This window comes from Nipponia nippon, unplaced genomic scaffold (genome assembly GCF_047370975.1).
Source record: "Nipponia nippon isolate SJK-2023a ecotype South Korea unplaced genomic scaffold, ASM4737097v1 scaffold_16, whole genome shotgun sequence".
In the NCBI taxonomy this organism is placed as follows: domain Eukaryota; kingdom Metazoa; phylum Chordata; class Aves; order Pelecaniformes; family Threskiornithidae; genus Nipponia; species Nipponia nippon.
In genome coordinates this window covers 10,209,915-10,232,299 of record NW_028262332.1, presented here as the reverse complement: position 1 = coordinate 10,232,299, position 22,385 = coordinate 10,209,915, and the positions used below count along the sequence as shown (strand labels likewise).

Sequence of the window (22,385 nt, the reverse complement as noted above, 5' to 3'; positions counted from 1 at the left end):
ATCCCAGGGACCGATAGGAGAGGAAAAGCTGTAGGAAGATAAAATCAAGAGGCTGGCTCAGCTCCTCCCCAGCCCGGATGCAGCTGTACCAGTAACATGTATTTTCAGGCTGGGCATCTGCCTGGGGAATCGCTTGCAGGAGGGTTGAGCGCCCGTCGGCTTCTGCTCGGGGCCGCCCGCATGCTGTTGCTCGTGCATGGCAGACATTTGCACAGATGGGTGCAGAGGGATCAAACGGGCCCACGTCTGCGATTCCCACGGGCTCCTGGTTGCACAGGGCAGGGAGGGCTCGGCAGAGGGGCTCGCAGCCTCTGATCGACTGCCGCCGCACCGAATGAGCCCTCAGCAGCCTTTGCCTGTCTGTCTCCGCAGGTCAGCATAGCTTTAATCAGCTTTCTGGAGACCATGCTGCTCATCTATCTCAGCTACAAGGTAAGCGCCCCGGGGCGGGCAGTGGACAGTGATGTGCGGTCTGGGTCTGACCCCCCGGCATGAATTCATTTCTCTGTCTTTGAGCTGTCTGAAGCCTGAAGCATCCTGAGAGGACGTTTGTCTTGGCGATGTCTCAGCTGACTGTGGCTGTTTTCCTTTCTCATTCCCCCTTGGGCTGCTGGATAAGTGTTTGGCAGAGCAGAGCTGGGGGATCTCTTCTTTCTCCACCTTCCTTTAAATTCAGAAGTGTTTTACAAAGGGTCGCTGCTTTTTTGCGGGGCCAGATTGATGCACGCTGAGTTTCCTAAGGCTGAGGTCCTGGAGCTGAGCTCTGCAGCATGACCCCTGCTTGTGCCGAGGTCTGCTGCCTCCGGAGGTAGCCGGCACTGCTCCGAGCCAGACAGGGAGAGGCACAGGCTGACTCCTTTGGATCAAAGCCCCTTAAAATGGCCAAGAAAAGTGACCTTAACAAATGGCGTCTTCTCGGGGTCCCTGGGACAGTTGGCAGAAAAGACTCAGATCCTGTGCCACCCACCAGTTTGAGTGCCAGCAATCTCTATCAGTCACTCTCATTCTCTGTCGTTGCACGAAGCGTGGTTGTCCCCTGGCTTTGGGCAGCAGCAGTGACGGACAGAGGGACGCCGTGGCTGCGGACAGGACTGAACGGTTTGGGAAGGTGTTACTGACTCCAGCGCGTCTGCTGCCAGCACTGCATCTCCCGCAGCCAAACCGGAGCATCTTCCAGGCTGCTCTGGCGTGCTTCCCCCATGTAGCATGGTCTGTGGCAGAGTGGGGGCTTTTTAATTGTCATTTGGCAGATTTTTAAGCTTATTTAATTATTATTTGTTTTTAATTCCTCAGGGGAACATCTGGGAACAGATTTTTCGCATTTCATTCATCCTCGAGATGATCAACACAGTGCCATTTATTATCACGGTGAGTGTTTCCCGGTGACATTTTAAAGCAGCTTTAAGTTTAATAAGTACTGTAGTTTTGGTGGCGAAATAAAGAAAAATGGATGTCTGGCCAAGTGGTATTTAAAGCTGGCAGGAATTTTTTTTTCTTCAATATTTTTCAACATAATGACTTTCTCTGGAGCGTTATCCCAAAAACCATCCTCGGTTTTCAGCGGCCCCACTGCAGCCAGGGGAGCGGGGCCGCTTTCGGTGGCAGCCTCTGCAGAGGCCGGTGCTTAGTTTGGAGATGGATCCTTCCCACTAGGGTTCGAATTGGCTGTTTATAGCTTTTCCTGATAGAGAATATGGATTTTTCTGCGAGTGACTCTTGCTTTCATAGATATTCTGGCCTCCTTTGCGGAATTTGTTCATTCCTGTGTTTCTGAACTGCTGGCTTGCCAAGTACGCCCTGGAGAACATGATTGTGAGTGACCGGACGCATCCCACCCCTTTCACCCTGGGTCCCTCTGCCCTGGGGATGCCGAGGGCGGCGTGGCTGGGGGGGTCCTCGCCTGCTGCCGGTTCTCGGGCAAGTTTCTGGTGCCCGGTGCGTGCAGCCGTGCTGGGGTTGGTGGGAGGCGAGGCTTTGCCAGCTGGTGATGCTGGGCTGTGGACCTGAGCAGGAGCCCTTCGGTGTCTGAGCCATGTTGACTCTGTTGGCTGCGTATTGACAGGGACGGCCTCCGGCTGTCCCTGCGATATGGTATTTGAGCAGGACGAGATATTCCAGCCATTCCCACATGCCCACTTGAGCCGTCGCTCCTGGCAGCAGAGCCCAGACCTGCTCACAGAAACGCACATCCCTTTTCAAGGGCCAAATTCTGGCCTGACCTCCATCTGCGGGGGCATTGCTGGAGCCAGCAAGACAGCAGCAGTTGGTGCTTGGAGGAGTACTTTACCCTCAGCATCCCCCACTTGGTGAGTCCTCTCCTCTCTTCCCAGAACGACCTGCACCGCGCCATACAAAGGACCCAGTCTGCGATGTTTAACCAGGTGCTCATTCTGATCTGCACCCTCCTGTGTCTTGTTTTCACGGGGTGAGTGTTGCTCCTCGGTGCACTCAGCCGCCTTCTCCATGCAGGGAGATCAGCTTTGCATGTCCCAGGGGTGACTGGCAGAGCCGGGCTCTCGCAGGGCTTACAGGAGGGGGAGGTGGGGTGGGACCTTCCCAGCTGTGGTGGGATGGCACTGCCAGGACATAAGGTGGTGATTTGAGAAGCCAGAGGAGGTTCTGCCTTTAAGTGGTGTCTTCTAACTTGATTTTTCAGCCTGAGAGGTTTGTACATGCTGAAGAAAGCATAACTGTTCAGGGCTGCTGATCAGATTGAGCTCCCAAGTCTTTGGCATCCTTTCTTTGCTAATGGGACAAGTCTCAGTTCCTCGGGCTGAGTTGTGGAATCGGGGGAGCCATGACGAGGAGTGTGGTGTGCCCCAGGTTTCCATGTGCATCCATGGGCTTTGGCTTGGGCCCAGCCATGTCTGCTGGAGCTTTGGGAGGACCCCCTGCACCATCACCCCCCGGCGCCGGGCTCCTCCCTGCCTTGCTTCATTCCCCAGCACACTGAACACTGGGAAGATCAATTCCTGTTTTAGAAACTAATTATCCTCCCTAATTATATGGTTTTAACAGAAACTTTTTAACAGGCACGTGTGATGACAAGGGTGTTGTCGGAGGGAGATGGGTGATGCAGGCACACAGGTCTCAGAGCAGCGCTGTGAGTGCTGCAGGGTCGAGGGCAGGGACAGCAGCTTCCCACGGGGACACGGGCTCAGATGCGTGTGACGGCTCATTCACCAGGACCCATTGCACTTGCTGGCTCCGACCGCGCTCTTCCTCCCCACCAAGTTACCGTGGCTGCTGCGCTCATTTGTGTAATAGGCCACTGGGGCTCCTGCTAATTAACCGGGCCCTTTACCCCGCACATTGCCCACAACAAGGGCATCTCTTTATAGAGGAGTCAGTTCTCATCGCTGGGTACTTAGCTTTGAATTAGGCTTCTTGAATTTTCCTCTGGCTCCCTTGGTCTGGATTTGAAGCATATAATACCAATTAAATTGCTGAATGGACAGGAAATGAAGCTTTTAGGCTCCTGAGTCTTTGGCAATAAAGAGGATCCTCTGATGTGAATGACTAATGCAATTGCGGAGCTCATCAGCGCTCGCTGCCCGTGGCACCTCCTGCCCACTGGGGCCATGGACATGTTTCTTGGTGGACGCAGCAGGGCTACAATTCGGGTCCAAGACAACTTAGGTGACACTTGTGTTTAGCAAGATGACTTTGAAACTGCAGGTTTGTGGAGTTATGCTGCCTGCCTCACCATGGGGAGCAAGGCAGCTCTGCGGCACAGCTTTGCAAGGGCAGCGGCACAGGGCCGGGAGTGGGCGATGGGATCTGCCTCCTGCCTGCCGGAGTGCATCCCCCCCATAAGTGAGAGGCCTTCCCGTGGGCTGAGTGCCCCCAGAGCCTTACTGGGACAGCTGCTCCCTTCCACATTTTGATTTTTTGCAACACAAGGGTAGCCCCCAGGTGATGTTCACATGCCGTCCATGGCATGGTCTTATCGTGACCCACCACCCAGGACCTAGACTTCCCCATGCTGCTTTGGTGAGCAACCACATCAAACTAACTCCTTCACCTGTAAGTGCCGTTAGCTGAATCACTTCTGCTGGCGACATAAATCCACTGCTGATGCTGACAGCGTGTTACAGACAGATTTCCTCCATGGACATGAGTGTAAGTCACGCTCTAGGGTTCCCCACCGACTTCAGCAGGAGCTACAGGCGCTGCCCGTCTCCCAGGCAGGGAAGCGCTTGCTGTGATGTGTGCTTTCTCTCTCCAGGACCTGTGGCATCCAGCATTTAGAAAGAGCAGGTGAGAAGCTCTCCCTCTTCAAGTCCTTCTATTTCTGCATCGTCACCTTTTCCACCGTGGGCTATGGAGACGTGACACCAAAGATCTGGCCTTCCCAGCTCCTCGTCGTGATAATGATTTGCGTCGCCCTGGTCGTGCTGCCGCTCCAGGTTAGACCCATGTGGCAGAGGATGGAGAGGGATGCAGAGCCTGTACCCGGGCAGCCCCGCCGATGGGGACGTCAGCTCTCTGCCTTCATTTGCAGTTCGAGGAGCTCGTCTACCTGTGGATGGAGCGGCAGAAATCGGGAGGCAATTACAGCCGTCACCGTGCCCAGACGGAGAAACACGTCGTCCTTTGTGTCAGCTCCCTCAAGATTGATCTCCTCATGGACTTCCTCAATGAGTTTTACGCCCACCCGCGCCTGCAGGTGAGGACCAGCCATGTTCTCATGTGCTTGGTCAACGCTTGCCCTGGCTGGGCTCGCAGCCTTGCTGGGCGCGGCCGGGTCACTGCTGGTGGTGAGTGCCCTGCTCAGCTCCAGTGGCTGTAGCAAAGAGTAAGGTAAAAACCATCCAGCCCAGCACTGGAAAGCACATGCTCCACTGGCCAAGGAGAGGTGACAAGTGGTACCTTGTGGCCACCTCACTTTGCCAGCTCAGCCATGGGGCTCTCTCTGCCTGAGCCACCCCGTTTTCTGGCCAGGCCTGTTACAGCACTGTGCAAGCACATGGAGAGGGACCAGAGGGACTTTTCTAGATTTGAGAGTGTCTTTACTGAACGGAGAATCTCAGACAGAAACAGAACATGTAATTGCTAAACCTCAGTGGGATTTACCCAGCGCTAACTGGAGTATCCGCACATAATAAGTGATCTTCAAGCAAATGACTGTGCCTTTCCATCTCCCCAGGACGAGAGCATCACAGATGTGTTTCAGATTTGCATTTCATTCTGACACTCACATACGCTTCATTGCCATCCCCCAGCCTTGGTTCCACACATTCAGGCTTTAAAATCCTGTTTGTTTCTGTAACTGCAAGAGGCTCCACTTTGCTATGGGCTTGCAGCTGTGCCTGCATTGGCTTTGTTATGCAGAACGGAGCGGTGAAGCTGCTGATGTGTTTTCCAAGACCCTTGCAGGGCCCTAGAGCAGGGGCAGGGGGTGTCACACATGGGAACAAATATCAGAAGCCCCAGAGGAGCCATTCGCTCAGGCAGCAAAGCCCCGTTTCTCAGCTGGCTGCAGCAGGCGTGTGGGACCTCCAGCCTGCCGACCCACGCGAGCCTCTCTCTTTCAGGATTACTACGTGGTGATACTTTGCCCAACAGAGATGGATATCCAAGTGCGGCGGGTCCTGCAGATCCCTCTGTGGTCGCAGCGAGTGATCTACCTCCAGGGCTCTGCGCTGAAGGACCAGGACCTCATGAGAGCCAAGTGAGCAGAGGGACACGCTGCACATCCACGGCGAGGCTGGTCCTGCCGTGCTGCTGAGCTGCCCGCAGGCCTTGGAGCCGCAAAGGAGGGTCCCCAGTGATGTCAGCCCAGATGCAATGACAATGGGCATCCCTGCATGCTTTCGCTGGGGTCTCGGAGGGGCTGGCAGCATCCTGGCTGGTACGGGCAGATGCCCAGCTTTGCTGGCCCATGCAACTCATGAGGTCGTGGCTCTGTTTGCAGGATGGACAATGGAGAAGCCTGCTTCATTCTCAGCAGCCGAAACGAGGTGGACCGCACCGCGGCGGTAAGCCAGGCCTGGGGGATGGCACGGTCAGAGATTATTTCATTTCTCAGGCCAGAAGGGACCAGGGTGATCACTGCATCTTGCCGCTGCATGGCACAGGAGCACGCTGGGGGGCAGCTGGGGTGAAAGCGTGGGGTTTGAGTGCCCTGGGGCAGCTCACCCCAAAAACCTCCTTGCCTAATGCAATCTTACCTGAGCCTGGGCAGGGACTTTGCTGGGAAGATCTTAGTTTTGGAGCCATGGGAGAGAGAGGAGGTGGCAGCAGTGACAGCTCGTGCTGCCAGCCGGTGCCAGGGATGCTGCCCATGCTGTGGCGGTGGCTCCTGTCTGCCCCTGCCGTCCTGAGCCTCTGCAGCCCCCCTGGAGGGGTCTTTTCTGCAGGTGCTAACGCGCGGAGCAGAGGGTGCTGCACTGCCTGGTCCTTCCCTCCTTTGGCATTTGGCACTCCTGCTGGTAACGAAGCTGCCCAAGGGTCCCTGCGGGCAGGCAGTGACCGCAAAGAAACACAGAGGTGGCACGGGGACGGCACGGGGACATGTGGCAGCACGCCACCAGCTGAGCCCCTGCGGGCTCACCTTCCCTCTGCTGTCCCAGTTTCCCATCAGTGCTGGGTTTTGGGGAGCAGGGGAGGGAGGTTATCTGCCGTTAGCAGTGGGTGTTGGAGGAGCCCTTGCCATACTTCTCCACAGTGGCTGGATGCTTTGCAGTTCATCTCGGGCATAGAAACGTTGGGGAAAATAAGCCATCAGACAAGTACCTCTTGCTCTTCTTGTCTAGGACCACCAGACCATCCTGAGAGCCTGGGCTGTAAAAGATTTTGCTCCAAACTGTCCTCTCTACGTTCAGATCTTAAAGCCTGAAAACAAGTTTCATGTCAAGTTTGCCGGTGAGTCGGAGGGGCTGCGCAGCAGCGGGCAGCACTGCTCACTTCGCTGGTCTGGACTGTCTTACCTGCCATCACGGATGTTTCCAGCAGCGTTTCCATCTTGGAGGAGTCCATGACCTGGTGCTGAGACTCCTCCCGATTGCTGGAAGATATTTTAGGGCTGCCAGCCCCCTTGTCACGATGCACACCAAAGCCTGCAGCAATGCACCTGGGGCCAGGGGAGAGCCGGCTCCGGGCTGCTGCGGGGTGGGCTGCGTGCGGGCACACCAGTCCCATGAGTGCCTCGGTGTGTGTCCCCGTGGACGTGGTGGTGGTGGGCTGGTGTCCACCTGGCTGGTTTCCAGCCTGCGTCCCTGTTTTCCTGCCTGCATTAATCCCATTCGTGTTGTTCCCCGTGGGGTGTTGATCGTCTGAAAGCCCTCCCAGACTGGCAGGAGGAGGAAGCACCCAGCCCCCAACACCACCCCAAAAGTACCGCATCCCCGGGCACTGCTGGCCAAGGAACCCGGCCGTCCCCCTCCCCATCGTGACGGTCCCCTCTGCCTTTCAGATCACGTCGTCTGCGAAGAGGAGTGCAAATACGCCATGCTGGCGCTGAACTGCGTCTGCCCCGCCACCTCCACCCTCATCACGCTGCTGGTGCACACCTCCCGCGGCCAGTGAGTGCTGCCTGCCCGCTGCCCTGCCTGCCTCTGCCTGCCCCTGCCCGGCTCCCTGCCTTCACCTCTGCCACCCCAGCCTGGGCATGGAGGGACAGCAGAGCTGGGGGGGGGGGCTTTGGGTGCAGGGGGTCTGGTGGGGGTCTGGGGGAGCACACTGCGACCCCCAGCCAGGTCGGGAGCAAAAGCCAACATTGTAGGGGGAAAACAGCAGTGCAGATGGGCTGGCCTACACCACCTTTCCAGAGACTAGGAATAAAAATGTCGTCTTTATACTGGCCTGGTCCCGCTGGAGGGAAGGTTAATTCACAGCCCGTGCAAACCCGGACCCTGCAGGCTGTTTGGCGGGTTTATGTAAAGCACAGCTGGAAGGAGCTCCGCCAGCCCGGTAAAGCGGTGGTGTGGGTCCTGCGCCCCTTGGCCAGTCAGAAATGTCTGAATTTTGGGTAAGGTGACATCAAAAGAGTTATGAAACATCCTTCCCAGAGGACTCTCACCCCACACTCGGAGCCATTTGCCAACATGGGCTCTGAACCCCGCCGCTGTGCCCCGTGGGAGCCCTCGTTAAAGAAAAAGCCACTTAAAATCAGAAATGAAAATGAGCTCGTCCTCAGCCTGTGAGCACCGACAGCTTGTGGCAACATGTCACCATAGCCTCACCCCGTTGGTCTAAATGGCAGCTTCAGCGCTTATTAGCACTCCTGCTGTGCGGCTCTGCCCCGGGAGCTGGCTGGCGTGCTGGGGTCTGTGCCGGCATGGGAGGAGTCCTGTCCTGGCACTGGGGGGGGGGTCGCATTCTGGCACAACGGGGGTCCCATCCCAGCACCATGGGGGGGGTCCCATCCCAGCACACTGCTGCTGTCGTTGCAGGGAGGGCCAGGAGTCTCCGGAGCAGTGGCAGCGGATGTACGGGCGCTGCTCGGGCAACGAGGTCTACCACATCCGGATGGGCGACAGCAAGTTCTTCATGGAGTACGAGGGGAAGAGCTTCACCTATGCCGCCTTCCACGCACACAAGAAGTGAGGGCAGTGGGGTGATGGGCAGGGGTGGGCAGGGCGTATCTGCCAGTCTGCGTCCCTGGGGGGTCGGGGCTGGTGCCGGAGGGTGCTGCGAGGTCCTTTGTGCAGGGACAAAGCCCCAAGGGGACATTTCTCCAGCTGTGACTGCCCACGTCGTGCTCCCGGCACAGGTACGGCGTCTGCCTGATCGGCATCCGGAGGGAGGAGAACAAAAGCATCCTGCTGAACCCCGGCCCGCGGCACATCATGGCAGCGTCCGACACCTGCTTTTACATCAACATCACCAAGGAGGAGAACTCTGCCTTCATCTTCAAGCAGGAGGAGAAACAGAAGAAGAAGGGCTTTGCGGGGAGAGGCACCTACGACGGCCCGTCCCGCCTGCCTGTGCACAGTATCATTGCCAGCATGGGTGAGTCGGCGGGGCCTCGGCGGTGCAGCGGGGCTCCCCGGGAGGGCAGGGCAGGATCCCGCACACGCCGCTCCGGCTCCTTCCCAGGTTTGGTTTCAGCTCCTTCCCCAGGTTTGGTTTTATTTTGCTTTTTGCAAACTCCTGGCCATGCCCACTTACCTGGGTGTGGCTGGGAGCCACTGAAAATCCCTTTCCATCCCTCGTCCCAGTCGCCTCACCTGTAACATACACACTGCTCCTTGTACCCTGGGTGCTCTCAGCAAGCTCAAATATCATTGTTAAAGCTCGTGATATCCATTATCATTAATGGTATTTACATAAATCCATCAAGCCCTGGCTGGAAGAATAAATGCTGTTGGCTACATCCTAAATAATGTTTATGATTCACAGCCCAACAAAGAGCCTAGTTTGCTCTGCAGCGAGTGGTGCATTTTTGCAAATAAAAAATACCATGAGTCATTACTTCCAGCTTGTATCTGGGGAGAGTGAGTTTTGGGGAGGCTGCGCTACACGGGCAGATTGTATTTCAGGCAAATAATTTATGCATTCATACTCACGAGCAGCAATTTGCATAGATTATCCCCCAGCAAGCCGCAAAGCACTTTGCTGAACAGCATTTGTCAATGTTCTCATTACGTGGCTTGTTCGCAGAGGGACGTTTGGCAAAGAGAAACGAGAGGGAGAGAAATCACGCGAGTGCAAGCAGGGCAGTGATGCCCGGCAAGCCCAGCGCTGGGCTTTGCCTGCTGGGAAACTCCCTGCATTCCCGACCATCTAAAAGTCACTGTTTGGCCAAGACTCAGATGAGAGCCTCAGCAGGAGGTGGCCACAGCTGGGGGACGGGGAGGGTGATGCACAGCCCCGTGTGCTCCCCCGCGTCCCCATGCAGGGCTCAAGGGCGCGATGCTTTGCCAATGCAGCTCTCTTCACCTCCTTATAGCGTGTTTGCTGTGCTTCCTTCCCCACCATGTCCAGGTACAGTAGCCATGGACCTGCAGAACACGGAGTGCCGCCCCGCTAACAGCAGCAAGCTGGCGCTGCCGGCGGAGAACGGCTCGGGCAACCGCCGGCCCAGCATCGCACCCGTCCTCGAGCTGGCCGACACCTCGTCCTTGCTGCCCTGCGACCTGCTCAGCGACCAGTCGGAAGACGAGATGACGCAGTCGGACGAGGAGGGGTCGGTGGTTGTGGAGTGAGTCGCCCGCCTCCGGTCAAGCCGTCCCTCGTATCAGAGAGACGGGGACCGTTGTCAATGACGGGCATTCAATGGTGCCTGAGGGAAGCCCCCGTGGCTTTTTCCGAGCACACCAATGTCTATAACACGGGCAGTCGCCACTTGGCCATAAGCCTTTTGGGCTGCTTACACTGCTGGGGATGGGCAGGGTTGTTCCGGCAGTCCTCTCGCGTCCCTTCACTCACCAACGTGAAGAGGATCCTGTTCTCCATTGCACATAAATAAAAAATACAAAATAAATGTTTACTGCAGCTTTAAAGCTGTTAATTTATGACAGCCAGATGAGCACTTGCTTTAGTGGTTACCTGTTTGGATGCTGTCCCAGCGATGTGGGGAACGTACCGAGTATCTGCAAACTCCTACCAATTGGCTCTTAATTCATGGCCACTTTTAGCCGCTTTTTAAATGAAATTTCTGCTTCTGGTTCCATCAAAAATACAAATGGTGATATTTAAAATATCTGTTCATCAAAACAAACTCTAAAAATAGACCATGAGGTTTTTTGCTTCTTTATATGGCTCAGCATCGCCCCACTCTCCCAGAGCATGCTGCCCTGTCTCCCTTCAACTGCACTCGATGGTCCTATCTGCTGCCTTCTCCACCCGTGCTGGGAACATTGCCTGTTCGCAATCTCATGACCCTTTCCATAGCAAAAATGATTCCTAAATATGTGTATTTTGGAAAATTTCCAGCTGCTGCAGGAGAGTTTTGCAAAGCATTTGCCAGTGATGTGCTTGAGCCCTGGGTCTGCTGCTTTGAAATGTTTTTCCCAGCATCTGAGAGCTGTATATGCAGAGAACTCTCCCCATGTCCTCACACTGCTGGATTTTCTCTCTGCTGCAGGTACGTGAAGGGCTACCCACCCAACTCACCCTACATTGGGAGCTCCCCGACTCTGTGCCACCTTTTACCCGAGAAAGCCCCTTTCTGCTGCCTGAGGCTGGACAAGGTACGATGGGGCTGCAGGCGGCTGCCCGGGGGCCGCAGCCCCCCGGGAGCGGGCGTCCGAGAGCCGTGCACTGAGTCCCCGCGCTGCCTTCCACCGCACAGGGCTGCAAGCACAACAGCTTTGAAGATGCCAAAGCCTACGGGTTTAAGAACAAACTGATCATCGTTTCGGCAGAGACGGCTGGGAACGGACTGTACAACTTCATCGTCCCCCTTCGTGCGTACTATCGGTCCCGCAAAGAGCTGAACCCAATTGTGTTGCTGCTGGACAACAAGCAAGTAGTTTTCCGCAGATGTTTTCCATCGCACCGAGCCCTCCCCTGTGTTTTCATGGGCATCTCATACTGTGGGGATGGGAGCATGGGGGAATGGCAGTGCCACTGTTGGGTACCTTGGCCCTGGGGACTCCTGTGTGGGTTTTGTGTCTGTCTTTGTCCCATGGACTTGCTGAACCACCTTGCTCTCTTGCTCTTCCTCCAGGCCCGAGCACCACTTTCTGGAAGCCATCTGTTGTTTCCCCATGGTTTACTACATGGAGGGCACAATCGACAAGTAGGTGTTTCCGCGTGTGGCTGTATGGTGCTGCCTAGATGTGTTGCATTTACCCCAGCCCAGACTTTCGGGTCATCCCACGAAAAGCCCCAGGGTTGGTACCGCAGAGCTGAGCCCGCCCTTGGCTTCTCGGGTTGTCGAACCCCCCCGGTAGATGGGAGGAGGTGAAGAGCCGGTGGTTGGGAGCAGCCTGGGCTTGCTGTAGCACGTCGCAGCGTGCTGCTTCCCTGTGTCGTTTCCAAGGGCTGACCCTGCGCTCTTCTCTTTGGGAACTGCCCAGCCTGGACAGCTTGCTGCAGTGCGGCATCATCTACGCCGACAACCTGGTGGTTGTGGACAAGGAGAGCACGATGAGCGCTGAGGAGGACTACATGGCGGATGCAAAGACGATTGTCAACGTCCAGACCATGTTCAGGTGAGGGGTAACCACTGCCCCGGCTCCATCACGGCCACTTACTTCTGCTGGAGGCAAGACCAGGAAGGGTGCTGGTGGCTGTGGTCGTGGCTGCGGGCAGTGGGACACATCTGCGGCTGGGCTTGCTCTAGGAAACAGTGTCTAATCGGCTATTTCTGATCTCAGACAGGGATGGTTTTGGTCTTCCTCAGGCTTTAAATGCAGGGAGTGCCCTCACTTCTGAGTGAGCGGCAGGACAACAGGTCTCTCTCCATTGCAGGCTCTTCCCCAGCCTCAGCATTATCACAGAGCTGACCCACCCCTCCAACATGAGGTTCATGCAGTTCAGAGCAAAGGACAGTTACTCCCTAGCCCTTTCCAAGCTAGAAAAGGTAAGAGAAGGTCTTCCCCTGCACACGGGGCCTGGGAAGTCAATGCTGAGAGTGATCACGATTGAGCTCCTCAAGGTCCCGTGCTCTTCTGCATGCTGCAGCTACCACAGTTAGTGTGCATCTTCCCGAGATAACCTGCAGCAAACCAATATGTGGCCAGTCAATCTTTGGAGTAGCTGCCTCCTTCTACATATTTATGTATTTGTTCGGTGGCCGGAGTTTGCGCTGCTTTGCCTACTGCTGTGCTGGGCACACTGGACCTCTGAATCAGGTTTAATGCTGTGACTGCAGTAAGGGGGGCAGTGGGGTCACTGTGCTGAGACAGATCTGCAAGGGGGTGAGTACCCCTGAACCAGACACTGGGGCGTGTGAAAGGGCCCATGTCAAAAAAAACTACAACCATGTCTCACACATTTCCATGGAGAAAAAACCCTCCTTCAGCCAGTGTAAGGGTGCTGCCCTGGTTCCCTCCTGGCACACTCGCCAGAAACGCTATGCTGGTGTCCTCCCATTTTCATGAGTCTTCTAGTTTCTGTGCAACCTGTGTGCGGGGGAGGCTGCGTGGTTTTGCTTTGCTAAATGCTCTGGAAGGATGTGAACCAGCCCCTGCCAACGGTGTTTGCCTGCGGGTGCTCACATCTCCCCTTCCTTTTCCAGAAAGAGCGAGAGAATGGCTCCAACCTGGCCTTCATGTTCCGGCTGCCCTTTGCGGCTGGGAGGGTCTTCAGCATCAGCATGCTGGACACGCTGCTCTACCAGGTGAGAGCCCGATGGGCTCTGGGTGATGCACCCCTGCAGCTGCGGCCGCCCCTTTGCGTCTCCCAGTAAATAACCGAGCAAACCTTTTCTCCGGCTTCCTGCCCAAATGTCTCCCCCCAGTCATTCGTGAAGGACTACATGATCACCATCACTCGGTTGCTGCTGGGTCTCGACACCACGCCGGGCTCTGGCTACCTCTGTGCGGTAGGTGCCATGTCCCTCTGGGTTGAAACCATTGGGCCAAGAAAGCCTGGATCCGGTGGGATCTGTCACCCAGCGCATGGGAGTGGAGGGTTTCCCTCTCCTGGGGAATGGTGGGGAGACGTTAGGCAGAATGTGCCAGGTCATTGCTCCCCTGCATCGTGTGTGGGGAACCTCAGCGCTACCAAGAGCCCAAAAGCCCAAGAGCTGCCAAGGACCAAAGTGCCTGTTCTGAAGGCTGGGGTCGGAAATTGCCTCTGGTCTTTTTGTGGAGCCCATCTAGCTTTCGGGATTGACATCGCTGAGCTGGGTGAAGCTCAGGAGCAGCCCCGAGGTGCTCCTCAGCGGGCTCTGCATGGCGCAGGGCGGTTGATGTTTGTCCTCTGTTGCTCAGATGAAGATCACTGAAGATGACCTGTGGATCCGGACATACGGCCGCCTCTTCCAGAAGCTCTGCTCTTCCAGTGCGGAGATTCCCATTGGGATTTACAGGACGGAGTCGCACATGTTTGCAACCTCCGAGGTAGGGGCACAGCGGTGAAGCGTGCTGGACAGGGGCTACTGGTGGTCCCAGCCGGGCATCGCTGCCCAGCAGAGATGCGGTCCATGAGGCTGGCTGGGTCCATGCTGCCTCTTGGACCTGGTTGCAGCAGCGGTGGGGAGGAGCGAGGGGAGGGGAAGCTTTGCCTTTGCTTCGTTAGCGGCCCCATGTCTGCGTTATGGTGGCGGTGCCCTCGTTCCCCAGCCGGCTGAGCTGGCTCAGTGTAAATGCCCGTCTCTCCGGGCAGCGGCCTGGCTGCGGGCAGGCGGGGGGATTTTCTCGGCACAGCTCTGCAGTGCTGCGCAGCACCGCGTCCCCGGGGAGCAGGGGGGATGTGGCACAGCTGGGCTGCCCGTTTGCTGGGCTAACACTTTATTTTTCCTTCCTTTTCCCCTGCTGCAGCCCCACGACATCAGAGCGCAGGTGAGTGCCGCTCGCATCCAGCCGCCGGGCGCTCGGGCGGTGTCGGGCATTTCCCTGGCTGGCAGCGCTGCCTCCCGGTCCCCCCCCGCCATGGAGGCTGACCCGCGGGCAAGCGCTGGGCTGGCTTGTGCCAGTGGCTCCTCTGGCCACCAAGAGCCACCGCGTGCCTTGTGCCGGCGGTCACCCCCAGTGCTGGTGTGGCACTGCCTGTCCCCACGGACAGGAAAAGTCCTCGGAGCCCTGAAGTGTAATTAACTGGGATACGGGGCAGGGCAGTGAGCCAGGCTCTGTTTTAAATACCTTCAGTTTTCAGCTTTGTAGGAAGCAGCTACAGGGAGCCAAAAGTTGACATTTAATTAAACGCAACCCACCTCTTTCTTAGAGATGCTTTAAAGCACTTTATTAAGAAATTCTGGCTCACCAGTGGGGACTGCTGTATCAGAGACACGGCAGCACGTCTGCTGTAAGATGAAAGAGAGGGAGACGAGGGCACGGCTGGCCCTTGGGCAGCCCAGGGATAATCGTGGGAGAGGAGATGGCAGGCGCCCATTAGACTCCACTTAACAGTGCTTATCCCAAATCTGCCGGCCAGGTAGTTTTAGCAGCACAGCGATGATGTGCTGGGAGAGTGCGTGGGGATCAGAGGAAGGATCCCGTCCCCTGGGAGAGATCCCACCCCATCAGAGACAGGACAGGCTCTTTTTGGCACCCCCTGCCCCCCCCGTGACCTGCTGGGCTTCCAGTCACAGATCTCAATCAACGTCGAGGACTGCGAGGACACAAAGGACGTCAAGGAGCACTGGGGCATCAAGACCAGCCACCACAGGAACTCGTGCTCCAGCGACCAGTCCGAGCACCCGCTGCTGCGGCGCAAGAGCATGCAGTGGGCGCGCCGGCTGAGCAGGAAGGGCAACAAGCACTCCAGCAAGACGGCCGAGTGGATCAGCCAGCAGCGCCTCAGCTTGTACCGGCGCTCCGAGCGGCAGGAGCTTTCTGAGCTTGTCAAAAACCGTATGAAGCACCTGGGCTTGCCCACAACCGGGTACGGTAAGTGCCGTTCGGTTGCGCTTCTCTACGGTGATGCATCCCGCTTGCAGGCTCCTCAGGTAACCCTGTGCCGAGCCCAACCCCAAGCCCAGCCTAACCCCAAGCTGAGCCTAACCCCATGCCAAGCCTAACCTCGCGCCAAGCCTAACCCCGCAGGCGCTGCTGGGCCCGGCTCCGAGCGGCGCCTCATTCCCCGGCTTGCTTATGCTTCTGCAGACGAGCGCGTTCAGGCTGGGGTCCCGCAGCGCAGAGCCCCCTCGTCTGCCACCCCCGGCGGCTGCAGGCAGCCACCCCCGTTTCGGGGCTCGGGGACGGGTCCAGGCAGGAGTTTGCAACGGCAGAGTCACTCTCGCCCTTCTGCCTGCAGCTGGACCCAGCGCCGCCATGCAGCCTTCGGGCGCGATGCCCCGCTGCCCCCCACTTTCTGGCCATGCAGTAACGGTGCTTCAGGACACGCTGACTCCAAGCCAGCAAAACCCTTCTGCCCGAGAGCCCCCCCCAGTGTGGCAGGGAGAGGTGAAGCCCCATCAGCTGGCACAAACCCCTTTTGTTATAGACTTTAATCCTTCATAAAACTCTTCCACAGAAAACATTGCGGTAGCTACAGGGCTGAGCGGTTTGCTTCATTGCGTGTGAAACCAGTGTCTGCAGGCTGTGGTGAGCCCACCCAGCCCCGGGGCGTCCGCAGCGCTCAGGGTCCCTCCGTGCAGCCGCATTTCTCGTGAAGCTTCTCACCTGCCCGTCGGTGCTGGCATCTGTGTCCCCCCCAGATGATTCCCCACCCCTTGGTTACGACAAAGTCTGTAGCCCACAGCTTCCTTGGTTGGTTTGGTTTGGTTGTGTTTGTTTTTTCCTTTCTTTCTTTTAAGCCATCCTGTGCTGCTGCCTGTTTGCTCCATCCTCGAAGAGCGTCCGTCCGCCCCTGCCCACATGCACGCTGGCACCGCGCCCCGGCTGGGCCGGGAGCCGATTTTGGGTGGCTGGTGGGGGGATTCCTCCTCTCCCATCTTGGCTTCTCCCTTGCATCCATTCAGGCATGTGAAAGAGGAGGAGAAAATATAAAGAAATGCAGTGCAGGAGGGGGTTTGGAGTCAGAGGGCAAACGGCCTGGCTGTGGGCATCGGCCAGCCTCCCCGGGCAGGGAGGCAGGAGAGCCGGCCTGCGGCGGGACAGAGGGGCACAGGGCACGCCAGGCAGGGGCTTGCAGCGGTGCATCCCCCGCCTCTTTTTTCCCTACATTACTAGTCCTAAAAGTTTCTGGTGTTTTTTTTCTGGGGGACTCCCAGCTCCCTGCAGCTCTGTTGCAGAGTCTGGAGCATGGCTGATGACATTTGCTGCCTTAAAAAAGCTGTTTTACACAGCTGCCAGGCGTGGGAAGCTGGGAAAGAAGGTGCAGCTGAAGCACAGCCCACGCACCTGAAGCAAGAGGTGCGGCAGCGTGTGCCGCTGAGGGCAGGCCACGGCGTGGCATCCCCTGCAAGCGCAGGCAGAGGCTAAGGCAGAGGCAGCTTCCCCGGCTGAACGGCCCTGGCTGAGGATGCAGCCCGCCGGGACGCTCGGGGCACCGTTGGCTGGGTTAGCGTCAGTTTGCATCCTTCACCTGGCCGATCTGGCAAATTTTGGCTGGAGCAAACCGGGGGAGCTCCGGCACGCGAAGGGGGTGCAGGACCCGTCTCCCGTCGGGGCGGGAGGGCGATGCCTGGCCGGGAGCGGGGGCGTTGGGCATGGCGGGGGGACCGGCAGCTCCCTGGCCCCTGCAGCACGTCTGCGGCCGGCTGTGCCCCGGACAGCGTGTTGTCACTGTGTGTCACCGTCCGTGTCTGGACACCCATGGCATTTTGGAAGAACACGTTGCTCTGCCTTCTCCCCCTTTCCTTTTTCTTTTGCTCATTTTATTGCTGCAGTGCAGGAGCTCGTCTCTGATATTTGCCGAATCATGGCTTGCTGACCTCTCTCTCTCTCTCTGTTTATGTCTGTGCCTTTCCCTGTATGTTCTGTAGAGGATGTAGCAAATTTAACAGCCAGTGATGTGATGAATCGGGTAAACCTGGGATATTTGCAAGGTAATTCCCGTTCCCTGGGAGTCCCGCGTGACTCACGGCGTGCAGCATACAACAAGATCATGCCAGCTAAGCCCAATCCACACCCTTGCCGGTTTTCACCTTAGATACCTGAGCCTTTCAAGCGCTGATTTGAGGGGTGACATTGGAAAACAAAAGGCCGTCCTGCAACGGTGGTGCAAATGCAGGGCTCTGTAATGTCACGGAGATAAAAACCTGAGGGACCCTTTTCTAGCCGAGTTCTTACAGGGAAATCACAGCCCTGTTGTTAAAAAAAACCCTCCCTCCTTTGCTTTGCAAGTTGGTTTTGGTCTGTAAAGCCAGCGGCAGCTCGAGGAGGGGATTCGCGGGAGGCTGAGCGCAGCGGAGCTGCCGGCGTGCGCTGCAAGGTGACGCTGGAGCTCCTGCACCGGCCCCTTCGCCTCTCGGCTGCTGTGGGGCAGCTGCAGCTCCGGGACAAGGCAGCACTTGGAAAGCCCTTCACAGCCCTTGGTTTGTGTTACTGGACAACTCTCTAGTGTTGGCAGACCCCATTTTCTAACCGGGGAGGTGCTGGGCTTGGCGCGAGGCAGCAGCTGCTGCCGCAAGCGCGCCCGTGCTGCAGATGCCCCGGGGCACCTTGTTGGCGTCTGCGGGAGCTGCAGGGTTATTGCACCATTTACACCTTTACGCAGGGGTGTAAAGTGTGCCAGAAAGGCCCCTTTTTACTGCAGCAGCCTAGAGATTAGCAATAGCCCGACCTAGCTGGATTTTAGGCTTCGGTAGCCCACGCTTAAGGTGAAAAGTTGGCATTTTCCTATGATGAACTGTGTCCTTCATCAGAGAAGCAGCCCCAGCTGGGGCTCATGGAAGCCCCACGCCAGCAGAGTATATTGCCAGCTGGCCGGCGGGTGCTGCGCAGAGCTCAGACCCCGCTGGTATCTCCCCCTCCCGCAGAAGAGCTGGGGCTGAGGGAGAGCCCGTGTCCTGCCGCAGAGGGGCCCAGCGCCATCAATTCACTCCCCGCTAAGCCAGGAGACCCCACGGGGAACGTCCGACGTGGCAGCATCGCTGCTGGGGGCTGCGTGGGGGCGGGAGCTGGAGCTCAGCGCTGGCTCCCCCCCAAAAAAGAAATTGCTGGAGGTTGCTGCTGGGCTGAGCCCTGCCGCTGTGCCGCAGGGGACGATATGGCAATATACTTGGGTTTAGCAGTGCCTGGCTCGGCTGCATGGGGGTCAGGAAAAGGTGCTTCCATGGAGCAGGGAAACCTGCCACAAACCAGGGCCCTTCCCCGCCTCCCCCCGTCATGGCAAACCCCCGTGTCTCCCGTCGGGTCCCAGGGTCTGTGTGCCACCCGCGCCCCAGCATTGCCACCCCCTGTCCCCGCCTGGCTGTAAGGCTCAGCACTGGGATGGCCAAAGCTCTCCGGCAGCTCCAGGGACCGGCCGGCGCCTGGGGCTGGGCGCCCTGGGACGGGTCGGTGGGTCCCGCACAGCATCTCCCTGCAGGCGGTCCCAGCCCTGCGCTGGCTGCGGCAGCTTCTGTGGCCTCAGAGGTGCCAGGGAGGTGCCTGAGCAGCAAAACAAGGGTCTCGTGTCCCCCTGCAAGCGCCTCTGTGTGCTGTACCGGCACGATCCGGCCACGGGGATGGCCCGGGGTCCATCTAGACGTGCATTGGCCAGATGCATGGCAAAGGCAGCCTGGGGGGGACCTGTTTGTGTCCCTGTCCAGGGTGCCAGGCCTGGCAGCTGTGGTGGCTTGAGGTGGCACACCTGGTGTGCACCGATGCTGCTCAGAGGGGCCTTTCTGATAGCCGGGAGAGGTGTCCCAGTGACAAGCCTTGCAGCAAGCTGGTGTCCCGCCGCGCTCATCATGCTGCCCCTGGCGTCCGTCTGTCCATCCCCTCGCCATCCTGTCCCTCCGCACTCGGTCACTCAGTCTGTAAATGGTGTTATTTGTCGCAGCTTCCACCCCCTCCCTGGCCGCCCGCAGCCTTGCACCCCCATTCATTTCACCCATGATCTTGTTTCTCAGCTATTTCGGAAAGCGCAGGGCCCTCCCCAGCCTCGAGGCCGCCCGTTCGCCCCGCACAGCACCCATGGGTGCAGCTCTTGGTGGTCCTGAGCCTCCCCAGGAGGTCACCGTAGTTTAGAGCCATCCCCAAATGGCATCGATGGCTCTGAAACTCCACAGAGGTGGTTTTCCTTGGGCAGGACAAAGAAGCAATCCTCTAACTAAATCCTCATGCTGGATGATGCTAAATTAAGTAATTCAAGAAGGGGAGAAGTGGGCAGAGCGTTCGAGCGGCCCAGGGGGGGTTTGGCTGCCCTGACCTGGTGGTTGGAGTTGGTGTGCTATACCTAATGTGGCAAGACTAACCTGTTCCCTTTTTTGCACTAAACCAAGGTAAGATGTCTTACTTTTTTGGGGGGGCGGGGGGAGCAGGGATTTTGAAGAGTTACGTCTGCCTGTCCCTTGGGCTGTGCTGTGGTGGGGGAGTGGCTGGGGAGGCGCGAAGGGAGGTGGCAGCAATGCTCTTGGTGCTCTCCTGGCAGCAACACCATTGCACATGGCCTCTCTCCATGAAGGGACTCATTTGCTGTCCTTGGGGACGAGCCGTGACCCCTCGGAGGCAGATGCTCAGGGGTGCTGCAGCAGGGCTGCAGGAGCGAGGGCCACCGGGGCGTCCATCGGGGTGTCCGTCAGGGCAGCCCTCATCAACTCTTTCCCCTTCTCGCAGATGAGATGAACGACCACCAGAACACCTTGTCCTACGTCCTGATCAATCCCCCCCCGGACACGCGGCTGGAGCTCAACGACATCGTGTAGGTGCTGCCCCCACCCGCCCGCGGCCCCTGGGACATGGAGCCACTCGGCCAGGCTCCCCCCCGGGCAGGAGCGCTCCCCGTGCCCCCAGGCCTGCCCCATCGCCGTGGGCTGCCCCCGTCACATTGCCGTGATTTCTCATACAGACCTGCGGTTTTTGCCTTCTTCCCAGGCCGTTCCCCCTCCCCGTGTTCCTGAGCAGTGCCCAGGCCGCCCCAGCCCCAGCTGTGCTCATCACTGCTCCGACCGGCAGCGCGGAGGTTTTCCCTTGCCTTTTGCCACTGTGCAGCACCAGGAGCAATAACTCCTAATTATTTTAACAGCTGCTACGCCACTGCAAGCAGCAGCTCCCAGCACAGCACCGTGGGGCATCCCTGCGTGTCCTGGCCTCGAGGATGGGCCAGACCCCAATTTAGGGGTTGCACAGCTCCCTCCTGCCATCGGGGAACTGGGAGGGGTTCCAGTGGCGTAACCAGGCTGTGCCCCGCAGGTACCTGATCCGCTCCGACCCGCTGGCCCACGTGGCCAACGACGGCCACAGCCGCAAGAGCAGCTGCAGCAACAAGCTGGGCCCCTGCAACCCCGAAACGCGCGACGAGACCCAGCTGTGAGCAGCCCCCCTGTGCCCCGCGCCCCTGCCGGGGGCCGGTGGGCTCCGGGGAGAGGCAGTGAAGAAGAGGACGGCCAGCCAGAGGGGAAGGCTGCTGCCGCCCGTGGGTGCCTGTCGCCCCGGGGGAAGGCGATGCCCAGTCTGGCTTTGTGCCGTGGAAGGGATGCCCGGACGCCCCGGAGGGACGGGACAGCCGGACAGACCGATGGCCGCTGGTCATACGCCCCGTGGCTTTTAACTTTTTATACAAATACCGCAACTAGTGAGAAAGTCTTCGCTGGTGCTGGTGGGACATGGCTGAGACCAGACGACAAATGACCCTGTGGGAACAGGAGGACTGCATTTAGTATTGTCCCCGGACGATGCAGGTTGTTTGCATTTGATGGGGCTTGTCAATACAAGAGCAAAACTGCACCGAAACCCTTCTCCTCCTCTTTCTCCTCCTCCTCCTCCTCCACCAGGTATCCCCCGGGGTACCAAACTTCTGCTCTTTCACCCAGCTCATGTTCTTCACCCTCTGTTGGTTTTCTGTTACGGGCATCGATGAGAGGAGCGCTCGGAGCTCTGCCAGGAGGCAGGGAAGTACTCGCCGGTGGCCGTGGGACGGCTGGGATGGGATGGGACAGGGCGGTGCGGCCCCCTCCGGTGCCATGGCAGGGGCTGCACTGCCTCCAGCGTGTCTCAGCGTCTCACAAACCAAACCAAACCAAACCACACCAAACCCAGGTGACCGAGAGCCGTGCCGTCCCTGCGGCAATGCCTGTCATCACACCTGCCCAGCTCTAACCCGAGCCCCGGCTGCGGGCACCGTACCCCCTGGGTTTGCGTCCCCCGCCGAGCTTGTCCCCCATCGCTGCTGCTGCTGGAGCTGCCTGGGGCTGCCTGGGGGGACGAGGGACTCGGGGGTCCCATACAGGGGGTGGGACGGGGCAGGTTGGCTGGGGACACGCACCGTTGGGTGTTGTGGGTCGGTGTCGCGGCTCAGCCCCTTCCCCTCCTTCCAGGGGCAGGTTGGGGCCCGACACCCCCCGGCTGCGCAGCCCGGGCCTGGCTTTCCCTCCGTCCCCTCCCCTGGGTCACGGACTGGTGACACCGTTAAAGGCAGTGGGTTCTGCCCGCCGCGGCCCCCGGCAGCTCCCTCCGTCCGTGCTCAACTTTAGAACCCAAAACCACGCGTCCGAGCGGCTTCGCCTGCAGCAGAGGTGCATGGATGTACAGAACAGCGTTAAACCGTACGCCGCAGCATAGCATACGCTGGCCAGCCGCTTTCGGTCTGCATCGGCCGCTCCCCAGGGGCCTTTCGATAGCAGAAACACGAGATGTATTTTCCATCTATTTTTGCACACTTTACAACATTGATGTGTAAAGGTTTTATTTGACTGCCAAGTGAATAACCGAGTTGTTAACTTTATGTACTTTTGCATTCACATATTAAAACTCCAATGTATTTTTTTTTTTTTTTTT

At 58.2% G+C, this 22,385-nt stretch overlaps 1 protein-coding gene across 10 annotated transcripts in view; it reads left to right on the top strand.

Moving 5' to 3' along the window:
- Nucleotides 1-22,385, top strand: part of KCNT1 (potassium sodium-activated channel subfamily T member 1) — an 88,972-nt gene extending 66,587 nt beyond the window's left edge. For 5 of the 10 annotated variants that reach the window (XM_087752769.1, XM_087752760.1, XM_087752766.1 and 2 more), the window contains 26 exons: nucleotides 373-432; nucleotides 1,294-1,368; nucleotides 1,729-1,812; nucleotides 2,331-2,425; nucleotides 4,229-4,409; nucleotides 4,505-4,669; nucleotides 5,538-5,674; nucleotides 5,918-5,981; nucleotides 6,759-6,867; nucleotides 7,418-7,526; nucleotides 8,397-8,546; nucleotides 8,717-8,955; nucleotides 9,931-10,147; nucleotides 11,033-11,138; nucleotides 11,240-11,412; nucleotides 11,618-11,689; nucleotides 11,970-12,104; nucleotides 12,364-12,475; nucleotides 13,133-13,234; nucleotides 13,355-13,438; nucleotides 13,830-13,958; nucleotides 14,379-14,399; nucleotides 15,143-15,446; nucleotides 17,447-17,509; nucleotides 20,226-20,310; nucleotides 20,802-22,385. In XM_087752769.1, the coding sequence (XP_087608895.1) occupies nucleotides 373-432; nucleotides 1,294-1,368; nucleotides 1,729-1,812; nucleotides 2,331-2,425; nucleotides 4,229-4,409; nucleotides 4,505-4,669; nucleotides 5,538-5,674; nucleotides 5,918-5,981; nucleotides 6,759-6,867; nucleotides 7,418-7,526; nucleotides 8,397-8,546; nucleotides 8,717-8,955; nucleotides 9,931-10,147; nucleotides 11,033-11,138; nucleotides 11,240-11,412; nucleotides 11,618-11,689; nucleotides 11,970-12,104; nucleotides 12,364-12,475; nucleotides 13,133-13,234; nucleotides 13,355-13,438; nucleotides 13,830-13,958; nucleotides 14,379-14,399; nucleotides 15,143-15,446; nucleotides 17,447-17,509; nucleotides 20,226-20,310; nucleotides 20,802-20,922 (3,192 nt within the window). In that variant the 3' untranslated portion in view covers nucleotides 20,923-22,385. The remainder of the gene's footprint in view (nucleotides 1-372; nucleotides 433-1,293; nucleotides 1,369-1,728; nucleotides 1,813-2,330; nucleotides 2,426-4,228; nucleotides 4,410-4,504; nucleotides 4,670-5,537; nucleotides 5,675-5,917; nucleotides 5,982-6,758; nucleotides 6,868-7,417; nucleotides 7,527-8,396; nucleotides 8,547-8,716; nucleotides 8,956-9,930; nucleotides 10,148-11,032; nucleotides 11,139-11,239; nucleotides 11,413-11,617; nucleotides 11,690-11,969; nucleotides 12,105-12,363; nucleotides 12,476-13,132; nucleotides 13,235-13,354; nucleotides 13,439-13,829; nucleotides 13,959-14,378; nucleotides 14,400-15,142; nucleotides 15,447-17,446; nucleotides 17,510-20,225; nucleotides 20,311-20,801) is intronic. The other 5 variants (XM_087752765.1, XM_087752770.1, XM_087752762.1 and 2 more) reach the window with 4 other exon arrangements.